At 42.9% G+C, this 25,141-nt stretch overlaps 1 protein-coding gene across 1 annotated transcript in view; it reads left to right on the top strand.

The window, feature by feature from the left end:
* Positions 1-497: 497 nt before the first annotated feature.
* Positions 498-25,141, top strand: part of Camk4 (calcium/calmodulin dependent protein kinase IV) — a 265,408-nt gene continuing 240,764 nt past the window's right edge. The window contains exon 1 of the mRNA XM_045131967.1: positions 498-675. Within this exon, the coding sequence (XP_044987902.1) occupies positions 515-675 (161 nt within the window). The 5' untranslated portion in view covers positions 498-514. The remainder of the gene's footprint in view (positions 676-25,141) is intronic.

The following is a 25,141-nucleotide window of genomic DNA, read 5'->3' as shown; positions in this document are numbered from 1 at the left end:
GTGTGGCGTGTGAGTGGGGTGGTGGCTGCGCTCTAAGAGGGAGGAGGAGCGCTGACCGCGACCCAGGTGCCCCCTTCTCACCGAGGTCTGAGTGCCCTCACCTCCCGGGGGCGGGGGGCTCCCATCCCGCGGCGCGCGGGGTCCTTCCCGGCTCCGGGCTCCTGCGGGCGGGCGCGGGGGAGGGCGACGATGCCACGCCGGGGTCCCGGTGCCCTGCCTTCCCTCGCCGAGCTGCCCGGGCCGGCAGCGCGCGGCCGCCGGGGCCTGGGAGAGGGAGGCGGTTGGGGGGGGAGCCGGCGGAGCGGGGGCGGGCGGCGACCGGGGTCCCCGGGCCCGCGGCAGCTCCTCCCCCGGCGCGGAGCGGAGCGCGGCGGCGGCGGCGGCGGTGGGCGTGCGCGGGGAAGGACGCCGCCTCTGGCTGCTGCGTTCGCAGGCGGCGGCCGGCGGGGCTTCCAGCTCGGGCAGCGGCGGCGGCGGCGAGGGCGAGGGCGGCTTCCGGAGTCCCGCGGCCAAGATGCTCAAAGTCACGGCGCCCTCCTGCTCCTCCTCGTCCTGCTCGTCGGGCACGGCCAGCGGGGCCCCGGGGACCGACGGCCTCGTCCCGGATTACTGGATCGACGGCTCCAACCGGGACGCTCTGAGCGATTTCTTCGAGGTGGAGTCGGAGCTGGGACGGTAAGGCGCGGGCCGGGGCGGGCGGATGGGCGCGCGCGCGCGCGGGCCGGTTCTCGGCCGCCGCTTTCCCGGGGTGCGGGCCGGGCTCCCGCGTCCTCCCGGCTCTCCACGCCCGGGCCCGCAGCGGGGCTGCACCGGCTCGCAGGCCACCCAGCTCTTCCCCGAGCGCCCAGGCCGGTGTCCCCGGAGCCCTCCCGGGGCGCCTCACCCACCGGCTGCCTGCCGCTTCTCCTGGGCTGACAGCTCTCACCGCACGTGGGCTCTGCTTCCCCCCCCCCCCAATTAGTGTCTTCTTTGCTCAGGATGATAGTTTGCCAGAAGGTCTTGCCTAGTTAGCTCTTAGGGTAGGGGCTTGTCGAGTGCTCCTCCACATCATCATGGCAAAATTGTTAAATTAGATTTCTTCCTGCTTCTCCTCATCAAGCTCTCCGAGGCCAAGTGGCACTAGAAATTAAACTTAAATACTAGCTTCCCCGCGGAGCGTGCTCGGAAGCGAAGGGGAGAATGAATCATTTAAGAGAGTTAAAGGCAGAGTGACGTGGTGGGGGCTTTAACGAGAAAGTATATGGGGGTCCAGGAGGGGTGATGAGTGAGTTCTGCCGCTCTTCTTTCGTGTGCTGGGGTGATTTATTTCAATCATGTATGCGAAAATCCTTGTCCCTGGAGGAGCCAGAAGCGTTCCTTTTCTGAAGATACAAACAGGTAGCAGTTTTGCCTTGATTTCGTATGCTCTCAGATTCTTATCCACTGAAAATTCTTCTCTCTTTCCTTATGCATTGGTCTTCTTCCCTTTGTGTTAGCCATAGGTAAGGAGACTTCTGGTCAACCCTCAGCTTAAACGCAGCTTTTCGTGACAGAGAATCAGAAGGTGTGACTTCAGCAGTTGACAAGTTGTAACTTCTTTGCAGCTCCATTTTCCATTTAGCTAACAGCCCTTCTGTTTCATTTTCTCCTTCCTTTCTTTAATACTAGTAAGGATCCCAGAGCAGTGTTCTGTGGGTTCATACTAAGTGGGAGGGAATATGGATCCGTGGCCCACTGAGTACTGGTGATGTGCAAAAATTCAAAACTTCTGAACAGAAAGTTGACAGGTTGCTACTGTTAAAAAATTCTCAGAATGTTCGACAGTGAATATTTCTGCAGACATCCACTTTTAATCACATTTTTTTTTTGTATGTTCACCTAACGATCTGCTGTAAGGAAGTTGAAATGAAGCAGTGAGGAAGTGTATTTTTGTAAGGTTGGGAAGCGTGTTATACTTGTGTGTTGTGCTGTCTTGTGGAAGGTGTTGCAGAATAAACTTTGTTTTATAAAGAGCTACTCTACTGAAACTTGTTTACTAGGTGTTTTAGAAGCTGCCAGATCTTTGCAGAGGAAGTGCTTGCTGGAGCTGCTGCTGCAGGGGACAGTCCCGCAGCCTCACTACCCACCTTCTGAGAGACACCCAGATACCTCAGCGAGTATTGACTGGTCATCAACTCATGAATAAGCTTTGCCACCAGACACTCAAAAGGTTTTCCTTTGATTTGCTGAGTGAGATACACGTATAAGGTGTGATAAACTTTACAGAGAGGAATTGAAAGTTTTTTTCTTTTGTTTTATTAAAGTTTGGTGTTACATTTTTAGCATATTTAGGGTGACAAATGTAAAGTTATTATCTTGTGCTAAGACTGGTTCTGTTTGTAGTCTTTTTCATTACCTTAAGATCAAATTAACATGATATGGGAGAGAGGGAAAAAAAAGCTAAAAAGTTGCACATCTGTTTTCCAACAGTGATGTGTATTGCTAGGCAGGTTCACTGTAGATGGCAGCTTGGGTGAGAGCGCTGAGCTCATGCCATTTGTTAAGAATGAGCAATATTATCACTTTACAATCAGTTATTTTTTTTCAACAAAATCGAGTACCTAAAGCAACTGTAATTGTTAATAATGCACAAAAGCCAGAATGCAATAGAATGGCCATTGTAGGTGGTGACAAAGTGGCACAAGTCCTTGAACTTTCATTACTAGTGATCAAGTTGAACTGACATCATTGATTTAAAAATTTGTCTCTCAGACAAAATGTGTAGGCCAGTGATAACTCTGAAGCCAAACTGTTTGATTTATTAGTACACAGCTGTCAGCTTGCTAAGAGAACCGTTTCTGTTGTGAGGTGCCTTTCCACAGCATAGACAGTCCTCTCCAGATTAATTGGTGAGTTATTGGTTCCTCTGTTAAAATCAGCTATAATCAACTAGGGACTTTTGAATTCAAGAAGATTGGATACAGACCATTTTGGTTACATACCCCCGGACAGGATGTGTCTGGAGAGTGAAGTCCAGTGAGGTCCTCAAGGTTATGACCACCTGAAGGCCCTGGACAGTGCTTGTTGAAGGTGGGGCCTGGTGGACTGACCTGCAGGTAGCCATTCAGCCCAGAGCAGAGATCACTTTCTTTTGGGTATATGTACGCATATGGATGGGCTATTTCAGTGTTAAGTAAACTCACATTTCTTAAAATTACATTTGAAAAGACTTTAATATCTATAGAGTTCATCCAAAAGTTTATAAAAGTCAGGATACACCAACAAATTCAAATCTATTTAAAATATAAATTGGCTATGATCCTATTCATGAATCTATATCCTAGAGAGCAGTTGGTCTCTTGCCCAACTACTGTTAGGAGTAAGAATTGGCATTTTAAAGGCTTTTTAATGGAGCTTTTGAATGCCTCTGCTTCAGAGTCTGTCCAGTGGCGTTGCTTGGCCTGCTCTGTGGTGGGAAGTACTCCTTGTACACCCAAGCCCATGTCCCGATTTCATTTATGTCTCACTTTTGCTTTTACGTGCTGTGTCATGTTGAAAATACATTTGCAAGGAACTCAGGTGCTTGCTTAGACACTCAACTCAAGAAAAACAAAATGGACCATAACAGGGACAAAATATTTTGGAGTTTTACTTTAGTTTCTTCTTTTTTTCTTAAATATTTATTTATTTGAGAGAAGGAGAGAGAAAGGGAGAGAGAGAGAGAGAGGGAGGAGAGAGAGAAGCAGATACAGAATGGATGTGCCAGGGCCTCCAGCCACTGCAAACGAACTCTAGATATGTGTGTCATCTTGTGCATCTGGCTTTACGTGAGTACTGGGGAATTGAACCTGAATTGAACCTGAGTCCCTTGGCTTTGCTGGCAAGTGTCTTAACTGCTAAGTCATCTCTCCAGCCCTGTTGATAACTCTCAGTACTCCCACCAACTCAGTTCACAGTTAAAGAAAAATATTTTATTGATTCATTTATTTGACACATAGAAAGAGGCAGATAGAGAGAGACAAAGGGGAGGATGGCACTGTAAACAAACTCTGGATGCATGTATGCCACTTTGTGAAGGTTTTTTTTATGGGTACTAAGGAATCAAACCCAGTTCCTTTGGTTTGAAGGCAAGTACCTTAGCCACTGAGCCATCTCTCCATTACACAATTTAAAGAATGAATTTATGGAACAACTCAGTTACAACATAAGTATATGGGGATTGCCATTCTCTTTGTCTATCTCATTGCTTAGGATACAAATAGATAAGACATCGAGATGTTCATTTATATGTGTATGTATACAAAAAAATCATGAAATCATATTTACTTTTATTGCCAAGAGTGTATTTTAATGTTTTTTATTTTATGCTGTTTAATTTAATTTCATTCCATTTTATTAAAATTATTGACTGAATTCATGTGATCTGCTATTTTACTAATGTGCTGTGATTCAGTTGGAAATTTTATTTTAGCCCATAAATCTAGTATACCAGACTAGCTATGAGGCAGAATCACTTAAAAGATGTCTTATGCCGGGTGTGGTGGCGCATGCCTTTAATCCCAGCACTCTGGAAGCAGAGGTAGAAGGATTGCCGTGAGTTTGAGGCCACCCTGAGACTTCGTAGTGAATTCCAGGTCAGCCTGGGCTAGAGTGAGACCCTACTTTGAAAAACAAAAAAACAAACAAACAGACCAGTTGTCAGTACTGTATTGAATACTGTCCATTTGGCTCAACTGTATGGAGAAAACTTTTCATGCTGACTCTACATCAATCGTGGGCTTTCCCCTCCATTTTTTTTTTTTTTTTTTTTTTTGAGGAAACATGGGTGTCTCCCAAGCATACACTGGGCACACAGGAATCTGAACTGAACTAATTGAGCCTGAGAGAGGGCTTGCACAAGGGGCAACTTCGCAAGGAATGGGGGAATGTGGAGAAGTGAGAAACCAACTGTTCCAACGGTGGTAACTCTGACCCAGTCAATTCCTCCTACAAGCAACCACACAAGATGTGTCTTTTTTGAGCGAAGGGCTTCAGACCAGTGCTTTTGTCTTGGCACTCTTGGCTTGGGTTACTATAGCAAAACATCTGGGTGGATTAAACAATAGACATGGGTGGCTCACAAACTGGAGGCTAGGAGCTTCAAAATCCAGGGGCTGGCTCACTTACTGTATTGCAGGTAGCCATCTTCTTGCTGTGTCCTCAGAATGTAGAAAGGGAAATTAAGAGGAATGGAAAGAAATAAATTAAGCTCTTTGTTGTTTCATAAAATCACTAATCCCATCAGGGGTCCTCACCTTCATTAGGTGGCCCTAGACATAATTGCTTCTCAAAAGCCATAACTCCATGTCCCATATTAAAGTTAGGTCTCAACACATGCATTGTATGTTTTTTGTACATAGTATTGCATAAGAACATTTCATAGAAGGATGTACTGATCTTTGAGCATATCTCCTGCCCCTCGACCTTTCCCTTTCTCATCCCTCCTGGTCTCATCAGTCCCTTTTGTTCTCCTAGACAGTTTTGATTCTATTTTCATATTACTTGTAAACACATAATTTTATCAGCAAGTGAAATTTGAGAAGACGTAATTTATTCTACACCATGGATGGTGAGGGATCAGAGCCTGTCTTTTCTTTCTCCCATCCTTCCTTCTCTTCCTTTCCCTCCTTCCTTTCTCCCCTCCCTCCCTCCCTCTCTTCCTCCCTCCCTTCCTTCCTTTCTTTCTTCCTTCCTTCATTCTTGGTCAGCTCCCTCCCTGGGCTGTTCTCTTGGCTGGTACTTTTCATGTCCCTGGTTTTCCCCTTACACTGTCTTCTAAGGCCCCATTGGCTCTTGATCTCCTGTTTTACACACTCTGCCCTTACCACTGCTTAACTTATTTGGGAATAATATGTCCCGGCTTTTTATTTTTTTATTGTTTTTATTTTTCAAGGTAGGGTCTCACTGTGGCTCAGGCTGACCTGGAATTCACTATGTAGTCTCAGGGTGGCCTCGAAGTCATGGCAATCCTCCTACCTCTGCCTCCTGAGTGCTGGAAATAAAGGTGTGCGCTACCATGCCCAGCCCTGTTTTGTTTTTAATCTGTGTATGAATTTAGAAAATGCTTGTTCAATCACTGACTTGTTCTCCATGCACCTGTTTATTTTTTCACACAGGTGACTCAGGAGCAAGGGTGGGGTGGGGGTTGGACTACAGATGGGAAAATAGAGACTGCTGCTGCACAGGCTCTTTGGAAGAATATGGACTTGCCTTCAGGACAGCAGAGTCTGTGGGTTTGGCCTGTGCACCTTTATGTGTTTGTTCATTGCCTAGCAACAGCCTAGCACTTAGCAGGTGCTCAGCAAAAGATTTGAAAGAGAATGACTCAAAGGTAATGAAGTGGACCAGGTAATCCCAAAAAATGTACCTCCTTCCTCCTTTGTGGAATCTTCCTCTCTAGTTGGTGTTGGTTTATTGTTTGTTTTGTTTTTGAGACATGCTCTTGTTATATAGCCCAGACTTGTATTGAATTTTCTATCTTCTTATTTCAACTTCTTGCATTCAGGACTTACAGGTATGTGCCACCATGCCCTGGTAGCTATGGTGTTGGTTGTGGTGACCTCCATTCTAGACTCTTAACTGTCTTCTCTTCTCCCTAATATGTACATACATGATCATGACCCTAATCTCACGCCACTTTGGTTTCCATTCTTTGCAGGGTAGGTACTGATAAGTGCCACCTCTGTAGCTTGTAGCTGCTGACAACAAGGCCTCATTTCTGCTGGCAATGTTTTGTGGTTCTGAAATGAAAGGGATTCACTTTCACCTTCACTAGCATTTTACCACAGATGTGTGTCAGAATCAGGAGTTAAATCAAGTTGAACTTCAAGTCATGATCTGCTCTGGGCTATTGCGACATCTGAACTTCAGAAGTACTTAGAAATTACATTCATTGTACAGAGCCTTGAAATCAGTAGAAGAATATAATAGAATCACTATTTTAAGAACACAGTATTTTCCATGTGTAAATGCTAAAAATGTTAAAAATTCCTCCAGATTTTGGGAAAGATGACACAGGTACTTTTTGATTTTACGAGAAGAGCAAAAGAGAAAGAGCCACAGAATAATTTCAAAGAATGTTCTTGTGTGTGTGTGTATTTAGTATTTTGTGTTTGCCAAATAAACTGTTTTAATCATTAGTTACTATTATTTTAAACTTTTTATTGACAGTTTCCATACATATGAACAATCTCCCACCATCCTTGTTTTCCTGTCCTGAATTCCTCCTCCACTGAGTTCCTATTTCTTTTCAACTACTGTCCCTTCCACTTCGATGCCATCAGATGACATCATTTCCCCCCTCCTATTATGCAAGTCTTGTGTAGGTAGTGTAGGTTACTAGAGGTCATTGATATTAAGACCACTTTGTGTCTGGAGGACAGCATTGTAAGCAGTCCTCCCGTTCCTTTGGTTCTTATGCTGTTTTTGCCACCTCTTCTGCAATGGCCCTTGAGCCTTGGAGGGTGTGATACATATGTCTAACTTAGTATTGAACACACCACTGTCATTTCTTCTCAGAACTTTGGTGAGTTTTGAGTCTCCCCAGTGGTCATTGCCATCTGAAAAGAGAAGCTTCTCTAAACAAGAGTGAGAGTAGCATTAATATGTGGGCATAAACATAAGTATTTAGAAGATAGTTTGGTGGGTTTTAATATATCAATTTAGCCAGACTACAGTAATAACTTTCCCCCTAAGTCCTCAGATCTCCCCAGCCATAGGCTTTTGATTCAGTTTTTAGTACAAATCCATATCTCTCACCTTGCATAAAAATAGATTTAAGGGGCTGGAGAGATGGCTTAGCGGTTGAGGGCTTGCCTGTGAAGCCCGAGGACGCCGGTTTGAGGCTCGATTCCCCAGGACCCACGTTAGCCAGATGCACAAGGGGGCGCATGCGTCTGGCGCTCATTTGCAGTGCCTGGAAGGCCTGGCGCTCCCATTCTCTCTCTCTCTCTCTTTCTGCTACTTTCTCTCTCTCTTTCAAGTGATTAAATAAAAATTGAATAAAATTAAAAAAAATAGATTTAAAATGATAAAAGCTCTTAACATAAAACCCAAAATCTTGAAACCAACAAAGAAAAACACTTTGAGGGGCCTGGAAGGATGGCTTAGTGGTTAAGGCACTTGCCTGAGAAGCCTAAGGATCCAGGTTTGATTCTCCAGGTCCCATGTAAGCCAGATGCTCATGATGGCGCATGCATCTGGAGTTTGTTTGCAGTGGCCAGAGGTCCAGGCATTCCCATTCTCTCTCTCTCTCTCTCTAATAAGTAAATAAAAATGTGAGTTGCCTCTCCTGGAGCAGGCCACACGTCAAACCAGAGGAGAGTTGATTTCTTTATAGCAGGCACGCCGCCATTGCGCCAGTTGGGGAATATTGACCTGGTTGTGCAGCTCTAAAGCCTTCAGGGTCCGTTGTTGGTTAAGACCATTGATGACTACTCGTTATTCTTTTTTGTTAGTGATTTTTTTTATCTCATTTATTACTTACTTTTTAAAAAATGTTTTATTTTTATTTATTTGAGATAAATACAGAAATAAGTAGGGAGGTGGGGGAATGGCCTTGCTAGGGCCTCCAGCCACGGCAAACAAACTCCAGACACATGCGCCCCCTTGTGCATCTGGCTTAACATGGGTCCTGAGGAGTCGAACCTGGGTCCTTTGATTTTGCAGGCAAGCGCCTTAGTTGCTAAGCCATCTCTCCAGCCCTATTATTTACTTTTGATAGATGAGAAGTAGTTTTGATTTATTTAAATTTCTTTGAAAAAGCTAAGATAATTAATAAGATGCATGCAAATTTAGTTTTATTCCAAGGTTTGAAATTTTAGAAATAATATTAACACGTAAAGATTTTCATTCTAATTGCAAATGGGCAGCAGTGACTGTGTGGGTTGGATAGAAAAGAGAAAGTTTTAGATCAGTGACAAAAATCAGACGAGGAAAGGAACAGTGTAAGGAGAGAATGTGATGGACCCTAGTGACGGGCACATACTAGAACATGTATCTTTTTCTCTTATTGCTAGGGTCTCTGAACAAAGACTCCATAGGAATTCTGGGCTAGGCAATTCTGTTGTGAGACCATGCTTTGCATTGTAGGATGTTTATCAATGACTCTGGCCTCTAGCTACTGGTAGCAATCTTCTTACTAAGTTGTTACAGCAAAAATGTCTCTACACATAGTCAAGTAGACCCTCCCTGCCTGTTGATTGGTGTCTTAGAAACTTAAAACTAAGCTATTACATAACTTTCTTTTAGTTCTGTACATGGTGAGTAACAAAGGGGTGGCTGAAGTGAGTTTATTTGACATTATTGCATATTTGTTACAAACAAATGTTTCTCCTGTTTCTGTTATGACTTCTCTCATAATTGCACACTACCTGTGCTGTGACTTACTTAATTTTTTTTTTTTTTTTTGGTTTTTCGAGGTAGGGTCTCACTGTAGCCCAGGCTGACCTGGAATTCACAATGGAGTCTCAGGGTGGCCTCGAACTCACAATCCTCCCACCTCTGCCTCCCAAGTGCTGGGATTAAAGGCCTGCGCCACCACACCCGGCTCTTACTTAATATTTTTGCTTACGTAACCTTCCCACTGTTAATTTAAACTTTCTTACAAAAAATTCTTATATTCACTAAATCAAAAGTCAAATAAGATTCTATATCCATAAATAGAAGCAAATTGTAAAAATAAATTGCAATCAAAGCAAAGCATTAATATTGCATTGTAGCTAGAGATTTTTGTGGACTGAAGGCCATGAGCCCGAGGCTTGTTTTTTTTTTTTTTTTTCCTGTTAAGAAGAGAGCTTATTGGAGATTAGCAGAGTTAAAACTGTGGTAGCATAAATAGAGGCTTTCTTTCAATGCAATCAGAATGATTAAAAACAATTGAAAGAAGGACTTTTTTTTGGTTACTTGTTATTTAATTTTCCTTGGTTGTGGCTGACCTTTTGCATAATGATGACCTAGACAATGTATGTTGGCCCTGTGTGTTGTCACTGCAGAGAGGAGTTAGCGTGTGAATGAGTATGATAAATACTGACAATAAGGCAACAGCAATAAATCTGGCTCTAGATATCAATGGGCAAAACATACAAATAGTAAATAAGTGTATTAAATTGTGTTGGGAGCAAAGATATGGGAATTTCTGTAAAGTTGTGTCATTCATTTAGTAATTGTGTTCAGCTTGCACGCGCTAGTGGTCTGAGAGGCTTGTTGTATAACTGTAGGACGATGATGTGAGCAGAGATTTTCATATGTGTAGGTATTGCATTTGTCTGCTGCCCTTTGTTGCTCATGCTATGTAAATGTAGGTTGAGGCTCGGTCTCCTTGGAAGTAGAATAAGTAATCTATCCTTTCTTTGCATACTCTATTCCTAAAGCTAAGAAAGGTAAGATTGCTGTCTACATCGGAAATATTCAAAGGTGCTCCTTGGAGTTTAGCATTGATGGTATGAAAACTTGCTGTTTTGATTTCATATTTCTTAATGTTCATATTTCACAAATAGGTGATTAAGGAATTGTGCACCATCACTGAAGGAGTTCAGTAAATTATACCATGGGTGTACTGTCTCTACACAAACATTTCAGTATACAGTCAATTCATATTTTATTCAAATTTGACTCCAATTATTCTTGCACAGTGATCCGGGCTTCCTGTTTATCCACCAGGATTGTTATAGGTGAAGCACATCTTGTTGGTGCCTTGCTTTGTCTCTCATTCATGATCAGAATTAATATGAGAATCTATACCTTTTATGCAAACAACTTAAGATGTTGAAAAATTTAATATGTGACAGATAGGTAAGAACTGTGGCATTTGAATTATGTTTTATTTATGTATAAGAGAGAAAGAGTAATTATATATATGACGTCAAAGAGAGAGTGAAAGAGAGAGAGAGCAAGAGTAAGAATGAGCATGTCAGGTCCTCTTGCCACTGAAAGCAAACTCCAGGTACATGAGCTGCTTTGTGCATCTGGCTTTATGTGAATAGTAAAGAATTGAACTTGCTTTGCAAACAGGCACCTTTAACTGCTGAGCCATCTCCCCAGCCCAGAACAGTGACATTCTTTTGAACAGTGATATTTTTTTTCTCAGACGGTTTTGATGTCCTCATGGAGGAGTAGTGGGCCTTGAAATATGTCAGGATTTTTTTTTAATATTTTTTGTTTGTTTTTATTTATTTGAGAGTGACAGAGAAAGAGGCAGAGAGAGAGAGAGAGAGAGAGAGAAAGAGAGAGAGAGAGAGAGAGAGAGAGAGAGAGAGAGAGAATGGGTGCGCCAGGGCCTCCAGCCACTGCAAACGAACTCCAGAGGCGTGCGCCCCCTTGTGCATCTGGCTAACATGGGTCCTGGGGAATCGGGCCTCGAACCGGGGTCCTTAGGCTTCATAGGTAAGGGCTTAACCGCTAAGCCATGTCTCCAGCCCTATGTCAGGATTTTTAACATGTGTAGACCTGACAAAGAGCATGCCAAGCACCAAGTACATTCAACTTTATTGCTAAGGTTAAAGGGAAAACCAAAAAAGGGTAGAAAAATACAAGATGAACATTTTATTCTGCAAAATTCATAAAGCGTGAACATTGCAATGCCAGGTAAGGTTGGGAGGGGGTAAGTAAATGGCAGACCCAAAGAGGGCCTGAAGATAAGGATAAATCCATAAAAAGGAGCAAGTGTGACAGGTGATGACCACAGTTGCAGAGACACAAGTAAACATTTAAGAGCAAAGGGTAGCGAGGTCTTGGCTGGGTTTATGAGACTTAGAAGTTGCCCCTAACCTATAATGAGGACAGACCATGCGAGTGGGCAAGAGAAATCTTACCAAGCTAGCTTAGAATAAAGGATAAGAAAGAAAAACAACAATACCCCTCCCCCGCCACGGCTAGATAATATTGGATTAAAATTTGTTAACTAGACCAAGAAAGGAGCCAGTAAGGGCAAAGACAGTAAGGAGTTTTTGTTTTGACATTTCAGCCACTGAGGGAAATCTGAATTCTGTAATAACTGAGTGAAAGCAAGGACATAATGTCGCTTTGTACTGCAGTGAACTACTTGTCATTTTCACATCACAAGCAATTCTTTTGATATTAAAAACGAATTCAAAATGTCAAAGTTACACTTATATCGATTACTGTGCAAAACCAAGCAGCTGCTAGATTGTTTCTGTGGTTTGCTGATCTAGACTAGCCAAGTTACAATTCTGCTTGTCTTCAGTTAACATAAAAATTTGGGGTTAACATGGTACCAGATGTTCATTTATTTAAGGCACTACCTTGCGTCTCCTTTTCATTTTAAAACTACTAACCTAATATTAGCTTTCCATGTGTAAACAAATTTCGAATGCAGACTCATCTCATTCCTAGCTCCACTGAAATGGTTGCAGAACAGTTCTTACCTATGTAGCAGGTTGGCCAGCACGACTCACCAGTTTTTGGGCTTCTGTTTCTTTTACTTGACAGTGATTGCGTGAGTGATGTTCCCTCAGTTAATGTTTTACTTTAGTGTGCTTACGTTCAGTTTCTGTGAGCATGCACAGGTCTGAAAACTATTGTAAATTTGTTTTGTACATAATTATGAAAGATTTCCAGCTAACTACCCTCCTGCTTTATTTGGGATGCAAATTAATAATACTCTAAATATTTAAACTATGGATGAAATATTTACATCTGGCAAATTTATAATTAGTGATTCTGTTTACTAATGCATATGGTATATTGAGTAATTTTATACGTTATGCATATATCTCAAATGGACTAATTAAAGTCCTTTATATCAGTGCCCTACTTAAATAAGTAATCTTTCACACACAAAAAATGAATTACTTCTTTATTTTGAGTAGACTTTGGAGTGAAGCTAAATTGAGCAGTCATGTTTTGACAAAAGTAGAGGTCTCTAAATCAGGCCACCTATGTCCTGGGGATGTATGATAAAATGGACTGTTACGAAAAAGTATTGTTGAATCCATTTCTATTCCTTTTCATAATTTTTGTCTTTAATTTTAGCCTTTAGATATTTTGACAAGTACATTACGTGTTGGTTAAGTAGCACATGTGTAGCAATTATAGTAGTTCAGTATACATAATTTGGAAACATGGTCACAAGAAACATTTTATTAGATATAAATGGAACAAAGAACTGTAGTAACAAGTGAATACTGAATAAATGTGTCCATGTTTAAACAACATTCTACTTTATGAAAATGAGTTCAAAGCAGATAAATAGGTCAAAATGAAAACAAAACCAGATATCACACTGTAAAGTGTGTCTTTGTGCAACAAGAGGAAGTGGGTGCACATGTGCACTGGTGCTGCATTTTAACTTGATGGAAGGCATTGATAAGGGCTTACTGACATTGTAACAACAACAAAATAAGGACATATAGATGCAAACAGAAAAAGAGTAAAGGTATTCGTCAAATAGAGGATGAAATTAATTTTGGATTCAACTACAAAAGTGAGTGGTCATGGAGTTCAGTGAGTTTTTTTTTTTGTCTGTTTGTTCGCAAGAAACTTAGAATTGATTTACTAACTTGACTGGCTTGAAAATTTTGCTCTAGGCTGGCTTAGGCTGTTGGAGGGATTGGGCCCTCTGTGCCCTGTGAGCAGTGCTCAGGGAATTGTGGGCATTAGTTCCAGTATATTGAGCTTAACCCTGCTGATGAGAACACTGTCCACCTACTTGGTAAGCCATGCTTCAGGGCTTTGTGGTTGATAGATTCTCCAGGTGTATAAATGATTCTTTGAAAAATAAAACGAGATCAAGAGTGGACTTTGACATGTCAAGACTATAGACAAAGCTTGATTAATATTGTAAGTCAGAATGTAGAAGGGAAGGAGATATTGTACCTGCAACCAACTTCACACAGGTATTGTTACCTATAAGGCAGGCAGTATTTTAATGATTTCTCCCTATTTTCTCAGAATCTTGCACTCATTTGCTTGTCCCATATTATTTGCTCTATGATCTTAAATGGAAAGTTGATAGTTACTTTAAAAAGTGACTCTTGAGCTGGAGGGTTGGTTTAGCAGTTGAGGCACTTGCCTACAAAGCCAAAGGACCCAGCTTTGATTCCCCAGGACCCACATAAGCCACATGCACAAGGTGGCACATGCATCTGGAGTTTGCTTGCTGTGGCTAAAGGCCCTGACATGCCATTCTCTCTCTCTCTGTCTCAGATAAATAAATAAAAATATTACCAACCCCCCAAAAAAGCAAAAACAAAAACTTAGCCAGGCTTGGTGGTGCACACCTTTAATCCCAGCACTCGGGAAAAAGAGGTAGGATTGCCAAGAGTTTGACGCCACCCTGAAACTACATAGTGAATTCCAGGTCAGTCTGCGCTAGAGTGAGACCCTACCTTGGAAAACCAATAAATAAATAAATAAAAAATTAAAAAAATAGTAATAAAGTGACACCAGGGCTGGTGAGATGGCTTAGTGGTTAAGGTGCTTACCTGAAAGCTAAAGGAGCCAGGTTCAATTCCCTAGGTAAGCTAGATGCACAAGGAGGTCCATGTGTCTGGAGTTCATTTTGTTTATAGTAGCTGGAGGCCCTGGTATGTCCATTCTTTCTCTCTATCTGCCTCTTTCTCTCTCTCTCAAATTAGTAAATAAAAATATTTTTTTAAAGTGACTCCATAGGCATGCAAAGTTCTGTCATTGTGACAATTGAACCAAGTTTATTCTAGATCAGGTTGTAAGTATTGCTACTTACTTTTTCTAGTGACTCATGCACTTTTTCATAGCTCCCTCTCAGGACTACCACTGAGAAAATAAGACTGTTATTAAATGTGACCAGATTCAAAATATATAATTCAATAAATCAGTCTGGACTGGAATGTTCAGTCATAACACACCACCAGAGACTTATTTTGTAGAGGAAACAATTAATGCCTCTTTTGGGATTGTGGACCCTTCCCTTTACTTTTCTGATAATATGAACATGTAAGCTGAGAATAATGTTCACGGAGGTACCCTGTGAGCTCTCCTGCACCTGTCACTAGAGCTGAACTAAAAACAATAAATAGAACTTGCCATATGAACGTATGTCACATTAGAGAAGTGGAAACTTGAGGAAATAGCCAAGATATTGTGAGAAAACTAATGTACTTCTTTAAAACATGATGACTTAGAGGAAATGGAATGCCAGGACTGGCTTGTGGGATCGAGGGGAGCAGTTGGCATATGTCCCTGATCTAGACCAGGTAAGTGCGGCAGAATGCCATTTCCAGCTTGGGCTTGGTAGGAAGGTGAGGAAGTGATTACCAAAGGGGATGGCTGGGTAAGGCAAGATTCTCAGGGTGGCTCTGAGGTACAGTACCAAGAGGGGCCATTTTGGACAGTTAAAATAGGTGGTGGGGAATGACTGTTGAGCAAGATAATGGCAAAGGCAGAAGCAGGTAATAAAAAAGTGCTATTTATTGCTGTGCCTCTGGGTGCATGAACCTGACACTCAGTGGCATTTGTGTGACAAGAATGTGGTGGTATTCCATTCTTGGAGTTGCCAGGTCATATATGCAAAACACAACAGCTCCATACCTGGTATATTCACTTACTATCATTCCCCACACAGGCTACGTGGCGGGTAGTAGGGTATGCGGATTCTGCACTGGGTATGGACAGGATCGGTATCTGCCTTGGTGCAGCTTAGAGCAGTCTGACCTCAGTGTGCCTGCCGTCTTTATTACCACCACTTCTCTTCCTCTTCGCCTCCATGGGAGGTTAACCAGCACCTTGGTACAGTTTCCTGTCTTTGCATCATGGACTTCCAATAACATGACAAGATCTGTATCACTAACACCATGTCATAGAAGAGGAACTAAGATCGAGAATGGTGAATCAGTTTGTCTCAGCCTTGAGCATATGGATCTCTCATTTCAGACCTCTGCAGTGTGCATGAAATGGTCTTAGTTTTAATGCACTCCTGCTAGGTACCATTCCACAACTATTGCCTGAGTCCTCAGGCAGAGAGTCTCTTCAGCTGGACTCGTGGTGGTACATGCCTTTAATCCCAGCACTCGGGAGGCAGAGGTAGGAGGATCGCCATGAGTTTGAGGCCACCCTGAGACTGCATAGTGAATTCCAGGCCAGTCTGGGTTACAGCAAGACCCCAGCTCAAAAACCAGCCCCGGGCTGGAGAGATGGCTTAGCGGTTAAGCACTTGCCTGTGAAGCCTAAGGACCCTGGTTCGAGGCTCGGTTCCCCAGGTCCCACGTTAGCCAGATGCACAAGGAGGCGCACGCGTCTGGAGTTCGTTTGCAGAGGCTAGAAGCCCTGGCGCGCCCATTCTCTCTTTCTCCCTCTATCTGTCTTCTCTCTGTGTCTGTCGCTCTTAAATAAATAAATTAAAAAAAGAAAAAAAACCAACCCCTTCCCCTAAAATGGAAGTCGGTCCAACATCTGTGCTTTCCTATCATTTTTGTGTAGACCAAGTTGTTGTTACCTTCTTATTGCTGAGATAAAGCACCCGACCAAAAGCAGCTGATGGGAGGAAAGTTATTTTATTTATTTATTTTTATTTTGGCTTATTTTCTCGAGGGGAAGCTCCATGATGGCAGGGGAGAGCAGAGGCTGGACATCATCTCTGCCACAACAGGTGGAAAACAGTAGCAGGAAAGTAAGTCAAATTCTTGCATGGGGGAGCTGGCTATAACACTCCTAAACCCACCCTCAGAAATACACCTCCCCAATTGCCATCAGCCATAGACCAAGCATTCAGAACACAGGAATTTCTGGGGAGCATTTCATTCAAACCACCACACAAACTGTAATGCTTGTGATTTTTAAAGTTATGTCTGTGGGGCTGGAGAGATGGCTTAGCGGTTAAGACATCTGCCTGCAAAGCCAAAGGATCCGGTTCCATTCTCCAGGACCCAGTAAGCCAGATACACAAGGGGATGCATGCATCTGGAGTTGTTTTTTTTTTTTTTTCCAGTAGCTGGGGGCCCTAGAGAGCCCATTCTCTCTCTCAAATAAATAAATAAACAAAAAATATTTTTTTAAAAAAGTTACATCTGTGCTCTTTGCCACCAAGCCTCTGCTTCCTTGGGCAGAGAAATGCTGTATCTTACTGATCCTTTGTTCATACTAAGTTAGTCTTCAACCAGTGCCCTTTCCATATAAGTGTTTAGGCGATGCTTGTGGAAGAGCTTGTGAATGAACAAATGTTAGAAGAATTAGGCAGAGAGCTGTAAGGAAAAAATTTAAAATTTAAAAGATTTAAGTCTCTTTTCCTTGAGGACATTTTCTCTATAGCAAACCTTGGTTAGCCCAGCACATTGTGAAGTGACTTGTTCAGCACCTAATACCTGTTGCCCTCTCAGGAATGGAAGCTGCAGAGGGTCTAGCCTCTGCCACCTCATTCACTCATATCCTAGCATCCAGCACAAGAGTGAAGCACATAACACTCATTGAATCTTTGCTGGATACCAGTAGGATTGTCTCAGTTCAATCCTTCTAACCTAAAGGGCTGTGATCCTCTTCAGGATACTCTGTCCTGAAGGGACCCCCGCTTCAGGAATGTGAGAACAGTCTGGCCTTCAGTGATTGGTGCTTGCTGGCCATGTGCACCTGTGTTTTCTTCTGGATGAGTTCTCTGGTGGGTACCTTTGTTTTTTCACTTATGTTCAGGAGGCAGAGCAGCTCTTGGAGTAAGGAGGTCTGTAAGCTCCACAGGCTCTCAGTAGGTGTTTGAGGATCCTCGAGCAGTTTGTATTCTTACGTAGTGTTTAGTAAAGGCCTCTGCCATTTAAGGAAGCATGTGCACATGTTTGCTTCCTGTCGTGAATACTACAAATGCTGGCAGCATTGAACTTAGCAAGAAGGTATATTTTTGAGCTTTTCTCACCCCTCTTAGTTTTGTTTTTAAAGGAATTATTTGTTAAAATATTTTTATTTATTTATGAGAGAGAGAGAGAGAGAGAGAGAATGAGTATGGGTGTACCAGGGTCTCTTGCCACTGAAAATGAACTCCAGATGTATATGCCGTTTTATTTATCTGGCTTCATGTCGGTACTGGGGAATCGAACCTGGGTCATCAGGCTTTAGAAGGAAGTACCTTTAATCACTGAATCATCTCCCCAGCCCCTAAATGAATTATCCTTAAAAAGCTTAGGCCCATTTGTGTAGCTAGCTGGAATTTCCTGTCATGTTGTCCTATGGCACATCCCTCCCTTCACTACAGAGAAGACATAGCCTTAGGAAAGAGTCATGAAGGGAGAAAGGAACACACGTAGTCTCTCATGTCCATAATTATGTGAGGGCATTATTTAGAAGCCATTGAATTGAGCCCTTCCTTAATGTTCCTACCTTTATTTTTTGACAACAAGAGTCTGGGAAAATGTGAAGGAAATCATGGGTGGCAAAAAACGGGCCCAAGGGACTGAAGAAAGGTGACACTTAACCTGTGCCTACTGTGCCTACCACTCGTTTTCACCACACTGGCACACCACACTCCTTTTTTTTTTTTTTTTTGTTCTGTTTTGTTTTGCTTTTTGAGGTTGGGTCTCACTTTAGCCCAGGCTGACCTGGAATTCACTATGCAGTCTCATGTGGTCTTGAACTCATGGCGATCCTCCTTACCTCTGCCTCCCGAGTGCTGGGACTGATGGCGTGCGCCACCACGCCTGACTCGCCATTCCCTTTTGACTTTTTTCTTCATTCCATCAGAGCCTAGACTGTGCTCATCGTCCGCACTGCGGACTGGGAGTTTCTAGCTGGAGAGTTCCTCTGCTACCTGTGCCCCTGCTGTGGTTTGTGAGAGTGGTTTGTCCTAGGCCAGGGGATGAGAGCGGCCGCTGTGCTGGAGCAGCGCGCTCCCCGCGCGCAGAGGAGCGGGACAGCTGGCCTTCCCTCGCTCTCCCGGCCCTGGGAGGACGCGGCCGTCTGCCAGCCAAGAGAAGCCTCGCCAGAACCGTGCTGGCATTCAGTCTCGGACTCCACCTCCCCAGAGCCATGAAGCAAGGGTCTGTTGTTGACGGCAACCCATCTGTGCTAGTGGTTACGGCAGCTTAGGAAGACTCAGGCACGCCTGGGTGCCGTCCCCGCGGATGGCCACCCATTTTCTTTCCTCGCCTGCCGGGGAACGTGGCTCAGAGGCCGTTTCCCAAGGCCTACAGCCTCCTGTTTGCTTTATCTAGGGTGGCTAGAGCTGGATCTGCTGTTCATTTTGTGGTCTATCTGCCTTTTTTTAAAATATATTGTTTTACTTTTCTATGTGTTTGAGAGGATGAGAGCTCTCCAGCACACGGCCACTCCCCCGTCCCCAGCTGAGGACAGTTCCCCTTCCCCGCCGTCCAGGCAGCAGCGCCGCGGTGCACCACCGGGTATCCATACCTGTTGGCTCTCCAAGTGCCAGTGCCTGCCAGCACCGGGTACGTTATTTCCTCAGCAGCTGGCACGAGATTTTTCTGTTGCCAACTAGAAGCTCAGCTATTAAAAAATAAAACTTGGCCCATCTTGAGCATCATATGTTTCCGTCAGGACTTGGACCGCATCCTGGCACAGCTCTCATCACTTTGGGCACCTTTCTCAGGAACGGGACACCAGTGCTCCTCTGCTATCTGACCGCAGCTTCACCTACCTCGCGCACATACAATCTCCGCGAACAATCTGGGCTGCTTATGATTAGTTGAAGGTTAACGTACCAACGCTTTGCTTGGTCTTATTGAAATGTTTCACCTTGGAGCTTTATCTCCTCCCTCTCATGGCTAGGAACTCATCATGCTCTCTCCTCTTTCTTTCTCTTAATCTGATAAAGTGTCTCTGAACTTAAAATGAGAGAGAGGTGATCCTAATAATGAAAATCTAAATAAAATCAAAATTGAGGGAACCAAAGGGAACAATGTTTAACCGCTCAGTGTGTCATTCACTCTAGGTTGTTTCCCTGGATCTTAGTGTCAGTTTTATATCTTAACTTTTAAATTGTCAAGAATAAGGATCATGTTTCCTAAGTCAATGAATATCTAATGCACAACACTGAATTCATGGTACTTCTGCAGGACTTTCTATGAGCCTGAGGTTATGCCCGGAGAGCGATGCTGGCTGCGCACACCACGAAACATTGCGCTTAGGCAGACAGTCATTGGTATTAGGAAGAGCTACGGCGGAGCAGTGCAGGTCTGCTGCAAGTACATCGCAGGCAAGTTTCAGTGAACCTCGGCTTCTCCGTCTGTTAATCAAGAAGAGAGTTAAGTGAGGCAAGAGGTCTTGCTGTGCACTGTCCGCTGCGTTAGACCTTTATGGTATTCACGCTGGAACGACTCTCTGTGAAGGTGGAGAGGCTGCAGATGATTACGTGATCTCTCATAGGTCTCTTCAGATGCTAGTGTCCTGGAAATGTGTTGGCAGCACGTCCTGGTGATGTTCTGTGGTTGCTTCAAGCTGATAAGTTCTCAGAACAACTAAGCCTGCCTTTTCCCCAGGGGAAGTGCATTATTCAGTATTTCTGAGTGTTTGACTACCATGCTTTTTATGCCGCAGTGAAGCATAAGTATGTAACCTTAAGGCTTTCTATATCTGCAGACCAAAAAAGGACAGTTGGGGTAATTTAAAATAACTTCTGTAGGTGGTTCTTTATGATTTTTACAGCCTCCTTTACTTCTAAGAAGGAGGTTAAAATTAGAACATATTATTCTTTTTGTTGCTTTGAGAACTTATTTGCACTAACACCTTATCATAGATTCATTAATTTTTATTCAGAACACTTCATTCTTTGCTAGTAAGTATAATAGCTGGATCTATGAGCAGGGCAACTTGTCTATGGTTCAGAAATAAAGAAGAGAGCTCCGGAAATTATTTAAAGATTACAAAAAAAAACCTCATAGCTGGGAGTATTGTTAAAATAGCTACTTTTTGTACATGGAAAGGAAAAATGAGCAACATAAAAGATAATTTTTATATTTAAGATGATGTCAGTAACTCTTAGCCATACTTAAAGTGCTCTTCTCTAACTTGTTACTCAAATGATAGAATACTGTTTGGTTTTCTGTTTAGTCAGACGTTTCCTGTTTTGTTTTGTTTTGTTTTTTCTGAGGTAGGATCTCATTCTAGCCTAGGCTGATTTGGAACTCACTCTGTACCCCCAAGCTGGCCCCAAACTCACTGTGATTCTCCCCACTTCAGTCTTCCTAGTGCTGGAATTAAAGGCATATGCTACCATGCCCAGGTCTGATCTGGTGTTTCTTTCATTAGCTGCCTTTAAAACTTTTAGTCTCTCTTCTGGTGAATGGATTTCTTTGTAGCACTGAGGAATACAAGCCAATAAACTTCACGAAATCTGTTGAGCTACCCATGCATGACTAGGAACAAAAAAGGGATAGAGATCAAGATCAAGATCAGACAGTTGTGTGCATGCCATTCAGGCAAGGAGGATTTATCCTGGAATGGGTCTCAGTAAAGGAAGAGAGATCACATGTGATTAGAAGTCACAACCCCTCATGTCTTCTGCTCCCAAGATTCTGGAACTATGTTGACTGTAGAGAAATCAACAAGAGTAAAAAGTGAGGCTTTGGGTCTTAAAATGAACCCGTAACTGTAATCAGATAATAAAAGGCTCCCCAGCGCGACTTCGATGGTGTAACTATATGTTCTAAGTACAATATCTCAGCTGTCTATTGTTAATGAGCCTTTAAATTATAACAAGTTCCATTTGCCTTGTTTGGGGAAAGAAAATTTCCATGCCCCTTTCATAGAATTGTTGTGGAAGTTAAGAAGAGATAAATTATATGGCTGTATTTGTTAAGAAAGTGGTGGTGGCATAATGCATATTTATTTTAATACTAGTGATTTCATGTAATATTGGCTAGACAGTAGGCTTCATTTGATTCTCCATCAGTGTCCATTTTCTCCTCCAGGATCCAATCTACAAACAGTATTGCATTTCATTGCCACATTTTTCTCAGTCTGTGACAGTTTCACAGTCCCTTCTTGCTTCTAATGACCTTTCAAGTCTTGAGTGATGCGGGACAAAGTACTGAAAAATACCTCACAATTTGGACTTGTATTTTATTTTTCACAGTAAACTGGGGTCTTAAATTTTGGAAAAGAGTATCACAGAAATGAAGTACCCTTTTTCTGGTTCAGTTCAGAGATGACTTGGTCACAAATGGTATTTCAAGTCATGCTCTCAGCCTGCCTAACTTGTTAGCTTTCTCCATTGTGTGGTTACAGTTTATCCCTTTCTAGTTTTATCTGGTTCTTAGAGATGTGTGACCAGGTCTTGTCCATGCTTGAGAGGGAAGGGGAAGGAAGTCCAGATGTACCACCTGGAGGGGGAACATAGACATAGACTAGATATAGTGTTCTGTAAGGAATATTTATGAGGTATTATCACTAATAAATTCTTAGCTAGATACAAAATGATTGAATGTTTTAAGTCATTTGTCTTAAAATCTTGTGAAAATATAATAATAGATAGTAGAATAATAAATCATGCATTGGGGAATGTGTGAATGCTGGTTGTTCTTCATAGTCAACTTGATTGAATAGTATTGGTGGAAACACATCTCTGGGTGTGTCTATAAGGGTACTTTCAGAACAGTTTACTAGAATAGGGAAGAACTGTCCTGAAGGTGGGTGGCACCATTCCATGAGCTGGGATCCTAGACTTAATGAAAAGGAGAGACCAAGCTAAGAACCAGGATTCATCTTTCTCTTTCTTTCTTTTCTTTTCTTTTCCATTTTTTTCTTTATTAGTTATGTACATACTCAGTGTGTAAACAGCACATGTTGGTACCATTCTTATCTTCATACCTGTCCTCCCCGCTCTGAAGGAGCTCTCATTGTTGGGGATGCCAGTTGCCCCCATGGGGATTGTGGGTCATGCATTGTGGAGATAGCCATCAGTAATGGGGAAAAGGCCATGTTGCTGTGCAAAATGTCCCAATCTGTGGCTCTAACAATCTTTATGCCCCCCCCCTTCCACAAATTTCCCTGAGCAATGTTGGGTTTGTTTTAGGTCTACTTCAGTGATGAGGTCTTGGGAGCCACTGTGTCTCTGGATACCTGGTTTGGTAGAAGTTAAGTGTTCTCTGTGTCTATCTCCTTCGCCCTTGTGCTGATACCAGATTCACCAAGAAAGCAGCTCTTTTGTCATTTCCTTAGTTCCTGTATGGTTTCAACTGGGGTCCTGATGAGGTGTGATGGGCTGATTCTCCCTCAGGTTCTATGTCCATCTGGAAAAGGGAAGCAGATTCTTTAACGGGGAGTGAAGTCAGCACTGGATAAATGGGATAACCATTGTTAGTTTAAAGAGAATTTAATAGATGTAGGTAGGACCTCTTATAGCCAAAGATTGGTGGGAGCTTGATATTGGAGAGTGAACTAATTTGTTGGAAATGATTCTGACTAATTTCCCAGTTCTAGCTATGGGTTTTGTTACACTGAGTGGATTTGTTAGCCAATCCAAGAGCAATTGGTTACCCACAGTGGCTGTGTGCCACTATTGCACTTGGGTGAGCATCACATCAGGTTGTTTGCTTCTGAGCACCTTAGACCACGAGTTTCTTGGACAGGTGTTGACCATTTTTTTCCTAGTAGCTCACGTAGCACCTTATGGCAGTAGACAAGCTAATTCTCTGGGGACTGACTCTTTTCCAGGTTCCAGCCAGGTCTCTCCATGTTCCATAACAAGAGCACATGATATCTTTGGCAATATGATCTTACCATTAACTTTTGATGGGTAATCAAGTGCTCTGACAGAAGCCTGTCTTCTTTTGGGAAACTTTGTAGGTCACTCTGATCAACAGATCATTGTAGATGTTAACCTCATCCTAGATCTGAGAGTTACAGGCCATCTCCAAGGGAAAAGAAGGAAGAAAAAAATAGGTAACATAAAAGAGAAAGAGAGAGAGAGAGAGAAAGAGAAACAGATGAAGATTAAGGTTAGTTTTCATCATACCCTCTCCATTGCCCTTTGATTCAGGTGTTCCCTCTAAGGACCTGATGAAGGTTCAGCCTTTTAATCTGTCTTTCATGATATGGGATTTTATGGTACCAGTTCCATTTGGGTCCCATTTTGTATCCCCCCCTTATCCTCCCCTCCCCTCCACCCTCCCTATTGTCCCATACTCAAGATGCTTATTGGGAATGTCAGCATCTTGGGCAGATCCAGGTTAGGAGCCACAGATGGGTGAGACGATGTAATGAGTGTCTTTCTGTGATTGGGTGAGTTTGCTGAGAATGATCTGTTCCAAGTTCAGCCATTTTTCTTCAAATTTCATTGTGTCATTTTTCCTTGCTGCTGTGTAGAATTCCATCATGTAGATATACCACATCTTGGTTATCCATTTGTCTAATGATGGACATCTGGGTTAATTCCAGTTCTTAGCTATTATGATTGAGCAGCTACAAACATGGCTGAGCAAATCTTTCTGAACTGAGACATGGAGCTTTTAGGGTAAATGCCCAGTAAGAGACATCCTTTTCTACTTTCTGACTGGGTGCAGTGGGATCAGCTGTCTCATGCTTCTGCTACCAAGACTTCCTTGCCACAATTGATTGCACCCTCAGACTATGAGTGAAAAGAAGTACTTCCTGCCTTAAGCTGGTTTGTCAGGAATTGTCACAGAAATGAGAAAAGTAACTAATAACAGTGCCAAACTATGAGAAGCTTTTGTTTTGGTAAGAAAAGCTGCCCCTGGGGCTGGAGTGATGGCTTGATGGTTAAGGTACTTTCTTGCAAAGCCAAAGGACTCAGGTTCAATTCCCTAAGACCCACATAGCCAGATGTACAAGGTAGTACATGTGTCTGGAGTTCATTTGCTGTGGCTAGAGGCCCTGGCCTGCCCATTCTCCTCCCCCTCTCCGTATGCGTGTGTGTGTGTGTGTGTGTGTGTGTGTGTGTGTGTATGCCTCTCTGTCAAATAAATAAATAAATAAAAATAAAGAAAAATCTGCCCTGAAATCTCTATTTTAACAATGGGACATATTGAAGATGCTGTTTTACAGAGAGGGTATGAAGTCAGAAAGTCTCTTTTGTCTTAATATGGGTGTTTCAAATTTGGTCATAATTTTTGTTGTCTGTGTGTCTTGTGGAAGCATAAGTTAGAGCTGGAGTAGCCCAGCCCTTGTTTAATTTGGTGTGCTATAGCTCTTCATTGGAAGGTCAGGAACCCTTGATGCAGGCTATCAAAACTAACTCTGAGCAGTCCTTGTGGTA

Source organism: Jaculus jaculus, chromosome 13 (genome assembly GCF_020740685.1).
Source record: "Jaculus jaculus isolate mJacJac1 chromosome 13, mJacJac1.mat.Y.cur, whole genome shotgun sequence".
In the NCBI taxonomy this organism is placed as follows: Eukaryota; Metazoa; Chordata; class Mammalia; order Rodentia; family Dipodidae; genus Jaculus; species Jaculus jaculus.
Note: the sequence above shows the minus strand (reverse complement) of the source record. Positions and strands in the feature narration are given on the sequence as shown.